The 14,747-nt window shown below is 44.5% G+C and overlaps 1 protein-coding gene across 3 annotated transcripts in view; it reads left to right on the top strand.

Moving 5' to 3' along the window:
* The window catches only part of Syce1l (synaptonemal complex central element protein 1 like), a 31,925-nt gene extending 19,102 nt beyond the window's left edge, over positions 1-12,823 (top strand). The window contains exon 10 of one of the 3 annotated variants that reach the window (XM_059263957.1): positions 12,308-12,823. In XM_059263957.1, the coding sequence (XP_059119940.1) occupies positions 12,308-12,523 (216 nt within the window). In that variant the 3' untranslated portion in view covers positions 12,524-12,823. Of the gene's footprint in view, positions 1-743; positions 955-12,307 lie in introns of those variants that run through there. The other 2 variants (XM_059263956.1, XM_059263959.1) reach the window with 2 other exon arrangements.
* The last annotated feature ends 1,924 nt before the right edge of the window (positions 12,824-14,747 follow it).

The raw sequence follows: 14,747 nt of genomic DNA, 5'->3' as shown, positions 1-14,747 counted from the left end.
CCATTTTCCCACAAGTGAGGATTCATCTCATTTTGCTCACTGGTACCACATGTCTTTGGGGCTCTAAGCTCTTCAATCCCCATCCCTATGTGATGGCATACGGAGACGGTTTGTGCTACTCAATTCCACAGACCATAGCCTTTGTTATGATGGTCTATTGGCTATCTTGTGCCATTCATTAGTCCTCGCTGACTCTCTGGGATGCTGGAGGTCAGATTCATCTCATTTCACTTGCTCATACCACATGTCTTTTAGGCTCATAGCCCTTTACCCCCATCCCTATGCGACAGTATATGGAGATAGCCTGTGCCCTCTCAATTCCATGGCCCATAGCCTTTGTGATGATGGTCCATTGGCTATCTTGCACCGTTATTATTGGCCCTTGCTAACCCTCTGGGATGCTGTATGTCAGTCTTCTGGGCCTTATACCTCATTGTGAAAAAATGCACCTGTGGCTCCCTGTCCCCACCACTGCCGCCGACCCATGGCTTGGGTTCGTTGCCCTGCGGCTGCTCACCCCATGCCACAGTCCAGGGGGCAGCTTCCTCTCTCCTGCCTGGATGTACAGCTACTTTCTTTCACAAAGTCTATTTCCTATGTGCGAATGGAAATGTATGATTGATATGGCCATCTATATTTCTTTCTGACTGACTTTTAAATGCTTCAATTTATCTGTTCCTTATCTGCTCAGTTTATTTTGGAAAAAAAAATGAACGTGGACAATCTATTTTTTTTTCTCCTAGCAACCTCAAGGAACAGACACTTGAGATTTCCACAATGACAGCTAACTGAATGCTTCTTCACTCCTGCCTCCCACCATGTGTGACTCCCAGTAGTCCTTCCCCACTTTACCCCCTGTCAGCTGAAGTAGCCTTGAGAGTTCAGCACCCTTGTTCCCCCACTCGCTTCCATAACTCACCTCTTTTAATAATAATCAAAATGGAGGAATGTTAATATTCTGACCCGCCCCTTGAAATCCACCCCCTTGGCACCATCTGCGTTCTGACATAAAAGCCTCATTCTAAGGACAAACTCCTCCCCCTCCTCTCTCCCTTCCGCTTTTCCTCCAATGAGGGGTGGTAACCTTGACTTCTCTCTCTCTCTTTTCTCTCTCTCTTTCTGTTTCTCTTTTCCTATCTTTCTCTTCATCTCTCTATTATAATAAGCTCTTCATGAGGATGCAGCATCTGGGTTGTGAATTACTGGCTGCTGCCGCCACAGCTACCGCATGTTTCCTTGCAGGCATGGGATATCCTCGAGGGTCTCCCCTGCACAGTAATTCATAACAGGCATGTCTGTGTTTAAGCTAGATCCCAGTTATAAACAACAAACATATAAATCTGTCAAAATAGAATTCTTTTTGAGATAAAGTCTCACTATGCATCCCTAGCTGGCCTAGAACTTGCTGTGCATACCAGTCTGGCCTTGAATTCATAGGGATCAAGTGACGTCTGCGTGCCGAGTGCTGGAATTAAAGGTATACATGTTCCATTCACACCCCAGCAATATAGTCTTTTTATGAGTAACTTAGATCAGTGTGGGGCAAATGTTACCATGCTCTATGTGGCCCAGGTGACACAATAACATTGAATGACTTAATGTTTATCTTAATTAACTTAATGTTAATCTCCTTTCAAAGTTTTAAGAAATAAACCTGTATTTTGGGTCAAGATGCCTGAAACACAACTCTAAACTTTGAATATCCCCTTTTAAATAAAACCATGGACAAGCAGCTCTTTTTTTTTCCTAGAATATAACTTATTTGATTTATTTTCCTTCTATTTGGGTTTTTTTTTTGTACTCTACTTCCAAAGCCAATTCACATTAGTAGCCAAATTTAGAAATAACATTCCCTTTAATGAATTTATATTTTAAAAATAAGTTTCTTGAAAGGAATATTTCAAATAAAATGAATGAGATCAACATGGCTGTGGCTAAGAAGGGCTGACATGAAAGTTAGTGGAGGAGGGGGCAGAACAGCTTGACCACACAGCTGCCATGACAGGCTTACTGCCAGGCAACCCCGGGATCCAGGAAAAGCCATAAGCTGACACCACCCAGGGATCCACCCAGGGATGGGCCAGCATCTAAGGTGAAGTACCTGACATCCCAAACATTCCACTGGTTAGATAAGATTAGATAAGATAGCCAGATGTCCCTGAGCATAAGTCACACCTATTTCCCATTTTTACCAAGATACCCCTAGACATATGCCAGCCAATCAGGGTCCTGAACCCTGAAAATCCCCTCACCCCAACCTCTGCTATGATAAAACCCCTACACAGCCCGGGCTCAGGGCTCTCTGCTCTCACCACTGCATCAGACAGACAGAGACACCAAGCTCAAGCTTGAAATAAAGGCTCTTTGTTTTTACATATAGGATTTGGTCTCCATGGTGGTCTTTTGGGGTCCCCATGATCTAAGCATAACAGTATTTCCTGTACTTAGGAAAGCTGACTAAAAAGCACAGCCTTGAATTGTCAGAGTCAGAAAGAAGTGAGGGTGAATCTATAGGAACTGTAAACACAGGTCAGAACTGATCCTATCATGGGATAAATGTAAATAATTTATATAAGTCTAAAAGATTAGTCTTGTATGAAGAAAGCTTGGACATTCTCATTAAGGAGATACAGTGTTTAAATGACATTAAACACTTATTTATCTATGTATATTCCTTTAAGTGTATATATGTGGACAGGTAAATGAGCCTGGGGAAGTCCAAGGTCAGAGATCAAGCTCAGATGCTGTTTCTCAGATGTTGGTTTTTGAAACAAGATCTCTTACTGGGACCTGAGCTCACCTATTGGGGTAGGCTAGCTGACCAGCAAGCCCCAGGGATCCTCCTGGCTTTACCTCCCTAGCATTAAGATCACCAGCACATCCCATCGTAAATAGCTTTTTACATGGGTTATGGGTGTTGAACTTAGTTAGGTCTTCATGCTTGTGCAGCAAGCACTCTACTGCCTGGTTCACTTCCCCAGCATCCCTTTATAACCACATTTAATCATCTTTATACACACTGATAGAACTCTAACAACTCACTTTGAGTTGACTTTTCACAAAATCTTCATTTTCAAATGGGAGTAGGATGGGGTCAATAGTGGAACAAAAGTTAGAAACAAATTGCCAGGAGAGCTGAGGCTGAAGGTTTGAGAGTATTTTGCACGCAGGCATCTGCCGTATGATAAAGGAAGCAGAGAGGTGAGTGAAGACTTGCTCATGAATACTACTGTCCAATAGAAGAATCAGATGCCATGTTGGATATGACAAGCTCCTCTACCAGAGGTAACTGCGTAGGCAGCAGCTGACAAGTGAGTAGCAGATGTATGCAGTAGTTGGGATGTTAAGGTGAAGGTCTGGTGGGTGAAAGTGAGTGTGAGTGCTATAGAAGTTGGTGTAGAAATTCATCCATGGAAAGTTAACTGTTGTGTTCTTGGTTATTTGACCAGCACCATGGGACGTACTCTGCTGGAAACCAGTTTGGTGGGGTTCAGGTCCCAAAGAGGATGTGTGGAGTCGGTGGGGGGAAGGAGACTGACCCTATCTGAGGGTGAATCAGGATGACTGTCATCCTGTTTATTGAAAAAAGAATACACCTTTTAAACTGTATAGTTGCACATCGGATTAAATGGAAGAAAGGAGGAATGTGAGCTGGGATGTAGCTAGAGATGGGGGTTCAGGAATCTAGCAGTGACCTTAACAGTAGGCACCAGTCATATGTTAATGAAGGACCAACAAGTTCCTCTTGCCAGAGATAAGAATTTGACTCCTTTTTAGCAAGCAAGAACATTCTTCAAGCCCCTGAGGAAATGGAGACTTGTCTAAAGGCCTGGCCTTGGGAAAGGACTTTCTTGGGGGATCAGAAATTCCATTATAGAATATTGCCATTTCTTGTATGACTCAGTTTATCCAAACAGCTAAAGCTTAAAGTGAGCAAAGACAAAGCTAGAGAAATACTACTGTGAACCTCAGTAGACCATAGGAATTTATAAATCTTGATTATCAAACATCAAGTACATGTTACTTCCCTAAATTTTCTAGCAGCTTGGTATTAACTTGTGTGGGAGTAGGTAGAGTTATCGCGCTATATGGTTCCCCAGTGGCGGGGATTTTTCCAAAGAATTATTTTGTTTAGAGGGGCTACCATTGTACACATTTCATCCTTCACCAAAGCCGAACAAAATTTCCCGAAGAAAAAGGCATAATAGTGAGAATCATTAAAAATGAAAGTAAAAGGTATTAGGATTCTGTACCTGCGCAGCTTGGATCTAACATCTTACATCATCAGCAGGCGCTGACGAAATCCCCGCCTTAAAAAGTCAGACTTGGACCCCCACCCTGTTTTTCCTGTTTCCTCTCTGCTCTCTGCTCAGCTCCCTGCTTCCCTCCCCTGCCAGGCCTGGCTCCTCCCTCCTATCCCCTATTTCCTTCTAATGAAGCTCTTTATAACTCTGGTAGTCATGACTGTGGCCCATGACTTTTCTGCCAACCAACCAGCACCGTGTTCATCCTTTCATTGGTGCTGTGACTTGGATAGGAAATTCTGTGCACTCAGCGTCTGGGGCTGAATGTCAGGAACCTAGCCAAGGACCTGCGACTGCCCGGTGACTGCCAGATCTGCTTTTTCATTTTCCCAGCCACTGGACCCACACACTGCTCCCGCCCACCGCCGTGTCTCCCCACCACATGTGAGTCCTCCACCGTTCCCCGTGGCTGCAGCCTGACCTATGTTATTTTCGCCAGACCTGGGGGGCGGGGGGAGGTCTTTGGGCTGCACTGGCAAGGACACATTCTATCTTGATAAAGTATAGGATGCTGTCAGACCACTGGGTGGTCCATGTGCTGTTTACGCTCCCAGCCTTTACTCATACTGTGACGACAGTTTGAGTAACCTTTGCTGATTCCTAGATCCTTCTACCTCAAGGACACTTGAGATAGGAGCTTAGGATCCCGGTTTGTTATTTTATTCTTTTATTTTTTCTCTTTCAGCTGTAGCCATGGGACATAGGGGCAGATACCAGTAAATTTGGCTGCATATTGGCTTCATGGAAATTTCTGCGAGAAAATGGGCAAATGAAAAGAGTTACTTTATCCCCAAGCTTCCTACCAAAGCTCTGAGCCCTTCTCCCTTCCCCTACAGCCCCCTGCCATGTGCATCCACTTCTGTCTATCTGACTTCTGCTTTCCAGTATTGGGCAGGCTGCTTCTGCTGACTCTCACCCTAGCTCACCTTAACTCCTCCCACTCATTCTCAAGCTGCCTGAGAGGCACAGACATGGGACTAAAACTTAAGCATCTGGAGAGCAAGACTCCTGACCCCACAGGCAAAAGTTTCATCTGTGGCATTCAAGGTGTATCAGGGAAGAGATTAAAAACCTGAGAACAAGATTGCCAAGTACTGGCACACGCTGGCTCCTGAAAGCTGTTGGGTCCCTGTTTTAAGTGAGGAAAAAGGCCATGCGGGCTAGTGAGTGCTCTGCCAGGCTATCAGCTGAGCCTTGTTGAAAGTGCTGCCTAGGAAGACAACTGGTCAGCTGACTGCCCTCTGGTACCAATATTGCATGGGAACATCAAGCTAAGACCTCCAGCAGACCTAGGCTTGGCCACAGGCGTGCAAGGAACCCAGAATGCAGCATGGAAGTGGTCTGTTTCTTTCCTGCTGGACACCAGAGCCACTTTGGGAGTTTTGGGGTCTCACCTCTCCTCGTTTCCTGATTGTCGGGGTAGACAGGACAGCCTTACCCACCTCACCAGATTTAATTGCACTTTCAGGGTTACTTAATGGGAAAAGATTTTCCAGCTAAGGTAGGAGCTTTCATTTCATTGCTCCTTCCATGTGCCTCACTCCAGACCCACCTGCCTGTGCTTCTTCTCCTCGTGTACACAGACAGGGCCCTGATCTCTGCCTTGTCCCTAATTCCAAAAAAAAGAAGTTCTCATGCACCACAAGCTTTTCTCTTCCCAGTTCCCACTTCTAACTTACTGCTCAGCTAATGGTACAGAACCACCACAGAACTGGAGTCCAGAGATCATCAAATAAGAAACTGTAACAGCTAAAAGGTATTTACACCCCCAGACCCAAAAGCATCTGGGTTCCACAAAAACAGACTTTAAAATAATCTGTCTCTGGTAAAGCTTAAAACATGTTCCAATCTCTCCGTCTCTCTCATTAACACTAACCAATATAAACAGAGTACTAAATGCTACCATGGTCACTAACTTTCTCATGGCTGCTCCTTAACATGTTCAAAATTTCTCCCAAGCTCCAGAAAACAGCTTAAATCCTTCTGGACAGGTCAGATCTACTTCAGGCTTCTCCTGTCTCACCAGCATCCTGTCAGATACAAAAGCAGCCAGAGTGACAAGCCAAGAGGGATGGACAGCTCCAAGGCAGCAGGGCAGCCCATCACCCCAGAATACCTGTCTTCCTCTGGAAGACCCCCTTCCTTACCCCCAAGAGCCAACTGATGCCCACAAAGTCAGCTGGAAGCAGTTTTTCTGGGAGAAATGTCACCACTATTCCTATTCACTTGCTTTTTATAATAAGCAAAAAGTCTAGAATGTTAAGATTCTGTACATGCGCAGCTTGGATCTAACATCTTACATCAGCAGCAGGCGCTGATGAAATCCCCGCCTTAAAAAGTTGGACTCAAACCCCCACCCTCTTCTTTCTGTTTCCTCTCTGCTCTCTGCTCTGCTCCTTGCTTCCCTCCCCCACCAGGCCTGGCTCCTCCCTCCTATCCCCTATTTCATTCTAATAAAGCTCTTTATAACTCTGGTAGTCATGGCCATGGCTTGTGGCTTTTCCACCGACCAACCAGCGCCATTCATCCTTTCAAAAGGGTGCTGGAAATTGTGATCTGCAAAGTTGAAATACTGGAACTTTGCCAAGCAACAATGGTCACCATGTGGTCTACGCCAATACTCTCATCCACGAGGAAACTGAGATATTGAGGTCTGTGAAGGCTTGTAACTTCCGGAAGATCCGTAGCCCATAAAAGCCCAAATCTACTAGTCTTCTCCATTGCTGTGTCTTCTTCTTTTTTTTTTTTTTTAATTTTTATTTTGCAATACAATTCAGTTCTACATATCAGCCATGGATTCCCTTGTTCTCCCCCTTCCCACCACCCTCACCTTCCCCCCAGCCCGCCCCCCATTCCCATCTTCTCCAGGACAAAGCCTTCCCCGCAGACTGAGATCAACCTGGTAGACTCAGTCCAGGTAGGTCCAGTCCCCTCCTCCCAGGCCGAGCCAAGCGACCCTGCATAGGCCCCAGGTTTCAAACAGCCAACTCATGCAATGAGCACAGGACCTGGTCCCACTGCCTGGATGCCTCCCAAACAGATCAGGCCAATCAACTGTCTCACCCACTCAGAGGGCCTGATCCAGTTGGTGACCCCTCAGCCATTGGTTCATAGTTCATGTGTTTCCGTTCGTTTGGCTATTTGTCCCTGTGCTTTATCCAACCTTGGTTGTGTCTTCTTCTAAACCCTCTTCCCTTCCAGCTCCGAGTTTCCATTTCTTTGTGAGTTATGACCTAGACAGAAGCACACACCATCCAGCTGTGTGCCCTTCCTATGGCTTCTGGGTGAAGTCACCAGCAGCTTTTATGGGAGAGAACTTGAGGGCTTAGCAAAAGTCATCTTCAATTTAAGTGCCACCTTCCTCCCCACCCCTAGGACACTCAGTAGAGACTGTTTGCTGAGGCACCCACACATTTCTAACACAAGTGCAGCAGGTTGTGAGCATTGCACTTATACCATCCCATCCCACTTTTGAAATGCGGTGTTATACCCTCTGTTGTCATCCACTTTCAGGAGTTCTCTCAGTGAGGCAGTGAGCTGGTTTAAGATCCTGCGCATTTCCTGGGGCTGCCCACATCTAGTGGTCACTGGCCTGAAGGTGTAAATGAGCCCTGGAGGTGAGGTGTAGAGACCTGGCCTGCTTGGTTTGGAGCAGTTTAAAGAGTCATCGTATCTTCAAAATTCCGGGGGAGATTAGTTGATGCTTTCATTAAAACCTCTCCCCCCTGCTCAGTCCTGCTTCCTCCCCTTCCAGAGGAGTTGATCCCAAGATCATTATGATGGCTAATCTTGATTGTTCACTTGACAGATTCTAAAATTTTTTGTAGAAACAAGCCTCTGGGCAGATCTGTGGAGGATTATGTAGATTATATCAATTAAGATAGGAAGACTCACCTTAAATATTGGTGGGTTCCCTGATGGCATAAATAGAATGCCGTGAGTACCAAAATTAAGAGGTAGTGGGCTGTTCTGGGCATGCTCTGCTGTGTTATATGTAGACCATAGTTGGGGGTGTGCATGGGGGTTGTGGGGGGAATTCCTGTCTTCCTTTGGCAACCAGCTTTTTATGTTTTCTTGATACCTCCTGTCACAGTACCAACAAGTCCTAGTTCCCCATTTTTTTTTGATAAATGAGATCTGAATTCCAGAGAGATTATATCTTTTTATTCAAAGCCAGTAACAGAACAGAGAAGCCCAGCTAGGTCCACCTGAGTCCAAAAGCTATGCAACTTGTACTATCCCATGGGAGTCTGCTAAATGTAGAGGAATGACCTTTGCCCAGTTTTAATTCTTTATAAACCTCTAGGCCCTTGAATGATTGCTTTGGATCAGAGTGAAACTGAGAAACATTCATCCGAATGGGCTAGCGCTGCCCATACTGTAAAACTATCCAGGAGGTGGAGTACTGCTGGCAGTGTCCGGCAAACCCTACCGCATCCATTTCCATTTTCAGAGTGGGTTGATGGCCCTTTAGCTTTGCGATGTGAGGGACTTTTAAAAGACCAGAGGGTCTTTTCCAGACGGTCCCACAGATGACTGGCCTTCCATCAGCCTTCCTGATTGGCTGGTGATTTGGCTGGTGTTGAGCTGTGTTAGTGTGGAGTCCTGGAAGCTATGCAGTTCAAGAGCGCTCTCGGGTCTGCCGCCCGTCTGTTTGTCACAGTGCTCTTATTTCTCATTGCAAGGAGAGGAGTTTGAATCTGACATAAAATTCATAGCATAAGTGACCATCCCCCTCCTGTCTGTCAAGTGTGCGTCTGGCACCTACCTTCTTGTCGTCTTTCGCCTCGTGCCACCACCCTCCCTGACTGTCATTGCCCTTGCCTGGCATCTCTAAGAATCTGATTCCTCACTTTGCCTCTAGTCTCATCAAATGAGCATTTATCAACCACAGCATGGCCAGAAACAATGAACTGATACCAATTTATTACATTGGTGATTTCCTATGAACTGCAGGGTTCAGCCCCAAATCCTTGTTCCAGAAAGCCAGGCCCTCCCTCCTAGTCCTATGCAAGTGTGCCTCTCTCACTGCTCTGCATCCTGCTTGCCCATCTCCAAATCTCCCAAGGTAGAGATTAGTTTTTATTTGTGCTTACTTTGGGTACCATACTCATGTACATATGACAATTTTCTATTTGTTTGTTTTATTTGAGACAAGGTCTTGCTGTTTAGTCCTAGCTGGCCTGGCATGTGTTGTGTTGTCCAAGCTGACTTTGAACTTACAGCAATCCCCCTGTTTCGGCATCCGAAGTACTGAGGTTACAGGTGTGTGCCTTCATACTGGTCTCTTACAATGTTTTAATTGACACATTAAACTTGTACATATGATGGAGTGCTGCCACATGGTGTTTGGATACCTGAATATATTGTATATGATGTTTAAATCTTGATAAGCATATCTGTGTCTCCAGTCATTTCTTCACAGAAAAAAAAATTTCAAATCCTTTCAGTTGAGAAAATGTCCTTACCAGATTGGCCTGTGGAGCATTTCTTGATTAATGATCAATATGGGAGACTCCAGTTCATTGTAGGTGGTCTTGAGTTGTATAAGAAAACAAGCCAAGAAAGCTACAGAAAGCAAGCTAGTAAGCAGCACTCCTCCATGCTTCTGCATCAGCTCCTGCCTCTGGGTTCCTGCCTTGAGGTTTTGCCCTGGTTTCTCTCAGTGATGGAGTATGCCCTGAGAGCTGTATGATGAAATAAACCCTCTCCTCCGGAAGTTGCTTTTGGTCATGGTGTTTATCCCAGCAACGGAAACCCAACTAAGACAACATTATACACTAAAGTACATGCGTATTTGCTTTTTCTTTCCCTCATTTAAATTTCAATTAAAACATAGTTATATTATTTTCCCCTTCCCTCTCCTTTCTCTTAGCCCTGCCATATATGTTTTTCCTACCCCCTCCCCAATCCATGGCCTCCTCTTCTTTAATCATTGATTATATAATGTATATATTATCAAATCAATAATATATAACATATATTGTTGCTGTGGGATGTCCTGTATGTTGTGAATAAATAAAACGCTGATTGGCCAGTAGCCAGGCAGGAAGTATAGGATAGGCAGGACAAACAGAGAGGAGAGGCTGGGAGGTGGAAGTCTGGAGGAGACGCCAGCCTGCCGTCCAGGGAACATCATGTATAGACAGCAGGTAAAGCCACGGAACACGTGATGACATATAGATTAACAGAAATGGGCTGAGTATAAGTGTAAGAGCTAGACAATGGCAGGCCTGAGCTAATGGCTGAGCAGTTTAAATAATATAAGCATCTGTGTGTTAATTTTACAAGTGGGCTATGGGACTGCCGGGGTTTGGTGGGACCCAGAGAGAAAAACAATAGCTACATATTGTAAAATCAATGATTAAAGGAGAATATATATGAATACACATGTATTTGTTTTAATGTGAAGATAACATGTAAAAATTAATTATTGGTAAAATTACCCTCTTACCCTTTCTACAATGACGTCATCCATAACACTGATCCTTCAGAACCCTGTAAGCCTTAGAAAGATGTTTCATAGACCAGAAAACTATGAGCTGAGTTTAGTTTGATATGTGGGTGGCAGTGTTGTATGACTTTCCCTGGGAGTTGTAGACAAACATCTCCTCACCCAGGATAGAACAATGATTGTAGATCAAAGATTCCACCCAGTTCTAGCCTGGTAAGCTATGCATTTACTGGGGTCCCTTCAAACAGCAGGGGTGAAAAAGGGAGCTGCGTCAATGAAAAGCCTGCTCCAGTGTGGGGGACAGCTCGTGCAAGCTGCTTCCTGGAGCTGCACAGATTGCAGGCAGCTCTCAAGTGGAGTCTGTCCACACCCCTGCAGCTGTTACTGCTTCTATTACCTGGGGGAGGGGCTTTGTTACTAATGATTTTCTGAGCATGCAGTCTTATGAGCCTCCTGCTCCCTCCAAAAGGGAACATTCAACTCTAAGGAAAGAGCTCCCACCAGACAGGAAGGCACTTTGAGGCCATTGGAAGTTCTCGCAGTGGTCATCTTGCTTGTCTCTTGAGCTTTCATACCTTCCAAGACCTGTTTGGAGATATGGGTCACATAGACCCTTGAAGCTTCTAGTCTGCCTCTGCAGGGTTGCTAAGTGTAAGTGTGACCAGAAGATGGCAGCATCTGCCTAGAGACACACAAACCCCCCCTAAATACCTCAGGATGCCATGTACTATGTTTAACGAACAGCAGAGGGCGAGAAAGTTCCATTACTGGGTGCAAGGGCTGGTTTAGAGGTTCTTGTAAGAATAGCCTTTGTGTCTACGGTTTTCTACATCAGTGTGACTGTTCCACATGTGCATGCCATCACATAACATTTCCAAGCTGAGACAAAGTTTCTGAGCTCTGAGAGAGAGAGAGAGACACACACACAGAGGGAGACAAAAAGAGAGGAGAGAGAGAGAGAGACAGATGAGAGAGGAGAGAGAAATATACACAGAGAGAGGGAAACAGAAAAGACAGACACCATATTTATTTTTGTCTAGCCTCATCTTTGCTCACTTTATTTATTTTTTAGTGATTACATTCCTTATTTTTTTAAATGAACATAATATTTGCAATTGTAATCATTTTTAAGCTCACACTTCAGTGGCATGAATTACATTCAAGATATTAATTATACTCATTATATTCATTAATTACACTCATGATATTAATTACATTTGTGGTATTCATTGATTACATTCGCAGTATTCATTAAATAACTATATTTATGATATGATTTATTACATTCATGATATTATGTCCTGATACTACTGTTGGTTTGTGGGGCTTTTCCATCACACAAAACAGAAACTCTGTACTTAGGAAATCGTTGCTCTATGTTCCTTTCTTCTCCATCCTGACATAACGTCTAATCTTTCAGACAGGATATTTTCACCTTTCCTTTTGCATTGCAGTAGTCATACAGAGAAAGCTTTCTGCACCAAACACCTGTTTCTCTCTTCCTAAAGTTTGTTTTTATTTTTAATTATGTGCGCGTGACTGTCCTTAGGTACGTGCCCATAAGTGCAAGTGCTTGCGGAGGACAGAAGAGGACATCAGACACCTGGAGCTGGAGTCACAGACAGTCAGAAGCTGCCTGACCTGGCTTCTGGGAACCAAAGTTGGGTCCTCTCAGGAGCAGTACACACTCTTACTGACTGAGACGTCTCCCTGGTCCCCAAATCCAGTTTTAGTGTCAGCGTTTATTAGACATCATGAGCACTGAGAGTAAAAATTGGATAGGAGTTGTCTCTCCCAGGAACCAAGAAACAAATAAAGAATGAGGACAAATCCGATGCCTGCTCCTACACTGTACCTGCCACCATGGCCGTGGTCCCTGATGCTGTATCAAATGAGGTTGTATCGATTTACATCAATGTAGATATATAAATTGACACCACAAGCAATATATCTTCATTTCTTTATGCTTTGATAAGGTGAGTTTTAATGTCACCTCCGAGACACTTTTTGTTGTTGTTTCTAAATAAAACTGTAAACAGAATAGAAAAAAGATTCAGCCGTGGAGCTGAGGGCTTGGTGTACTTGCATAGCAGGTGTGAGGCCCTGGGTTGGATCCCCAATGTCATAAAACATCAACAAATTTAAGCTCCAGTTTGCTTGGTACCCACGCCCAGATTTGTTCTATGGCTCTGGCTTTCCTTACAACGTAAGAGAATATTCACTTATCTGAAAGGAATTTAGTGTCACTTGTAACTCATTTTCCTTTTTCAAATAGAATGCCATTGAGTAAATAAAAGTTTTTCCCAAGAGCTGAACAGAAATGTCTATGCCAAAGGCAAGTTCTAATAAAGTTGAATGAGATATGGAATTCTGGCTCGATGGAATTCTCAGGAGCCTTGCATACTATAGTCAAAAAAAATAACAATATATAAAAGGCCCAATTATATGCATTTTAAAACAAGGCTAAATGAAATGGCCACACTTATTACTTACAATGTTAATCCATCCTCTGGCTGAGGTGGGATGCCAGTGGATACCAAGTCTCTTCTCACTCAGGCTATTGCTGGCAACGAGGCCAGTGTAAATCAGCAAAATCAGGCTACCTAGTAAATCAGTGAGGGTTCCAAGTGGCGTTAATAAAGGGACAGGGTTCTAAGTCGCAGATGCCATCAGTTTTTTCTACCCTGCCATGGTCAGACCACTGACGGTGGTGCTGAGCTTCAGTTGCAACCTTTGGAAAATCTGTTTTGGCAACCAGAAAAGTATCAGAAGAGCATCAGGCCAGTTGGTTAAGACTCTGGGCCAGGCCTCCCGAACTGGGGGTGCAGCTGCTCCTTACACTATAGGCTGGGGGAGAGGTAATGGGGAGAGCCTTGTACCTGCACTCCAGTGTGTGTGTGTGTGTGTGTGGGGGGGACTTGGTCAGATACAGACCTATGAACAGAGGTAGACACAGAGGTGGAGTAGATCCCTTACATCAGCCCTTCTCAACCTGTTGTGAGAGCCAAAGTTACACTTTAAGTTTTAATTATTATGCCTTAGGGATCCATGAAACAAAAATGCCTCTGATCTGCAAGCCCCCTGCCCAAGGACAGACAGTTCCTGAAATGCTGGAGGCTGTTGTTTATGGGAGACAACAAGCCACATGTTTTCACTCCCCTAAACAAGTTCGTTTGAGCCATCTGCACCAGATGTGCTTGATCACATGTGGGCGGGAGTTTCACAGGCCGGAAATTCATCAGGATGTACCCTTGCCCCTGATTGGTTGTAGGCTGGAGGTCCGTCAGGGTGTATGCTTGCTCCTAATTGGACCTGATGGAAAATGCAATGAATTATTATTATTATTTTTTTTAAAGTTGCTGCAAACTGTGATTCTGGGCCCTTTTCTGGGAACCAGGGTATAGACTTGGCCACAGCCCATTCACCTGGTCAGTATTTAATTACAGCTTGCTTCAAATTTGGCTTTAAACTGTGGTAGTGGTCTTATTTCAATTGGTGGGATTAACACTGTGAGTCCCAACCCCTTTGGGGGTCACATATCAGATATTTATATTACGATTCATAAAAGTAGCAAAATTACAGTTATGAAGTAGCAACGAAATAATTTTATGGTGGGGGGTCAACACAACATGAGGAACTGTATTAAAGGGTCACAGCACTAGGAAGGTTGAGAACCACTGCCTTACATCCACAGTAGGAACCCATCATCAAATTGGTGTCCTGATCAGAGGGTTGATGGCGTTGGACTGATGGCAAACATAACGGAATCTTCTACAAATGGCTTGTACTAAGCTGGATGCTGGGATACAGTACTAGTCAAGATAGGTACTGGCCTTGCTTTATCAAGCCTTCAGTCTGGGGAGGGAAACTCATAGTACAGCCTCAGGATGGGAGACACATGGTGTGTTACAGAGAAAAGAGGACCAGTGAGATGGTTCAGAAGGGAAAAGAGCTTGCTGCCAAGCCTGACTACCTGGTCTGGATCCCCA

Source organism: Peromyscus eremicus, chromosome 5 (assembly GCF_949786415.1).
Source record: "Peromyscus eremicus chromosome 5, PerEre_H2_v1, whole genome shotgun sequence".
Lineage (NCBI taxonomy): Eukaryota > Metazoa > Chordata > Mammalia > Rodentia > Cricetidae > Peromyscus > Peromyscus eremicus.
This window is presented reverse-complemented; position numbering and strand designations above follow the sequence as displayed.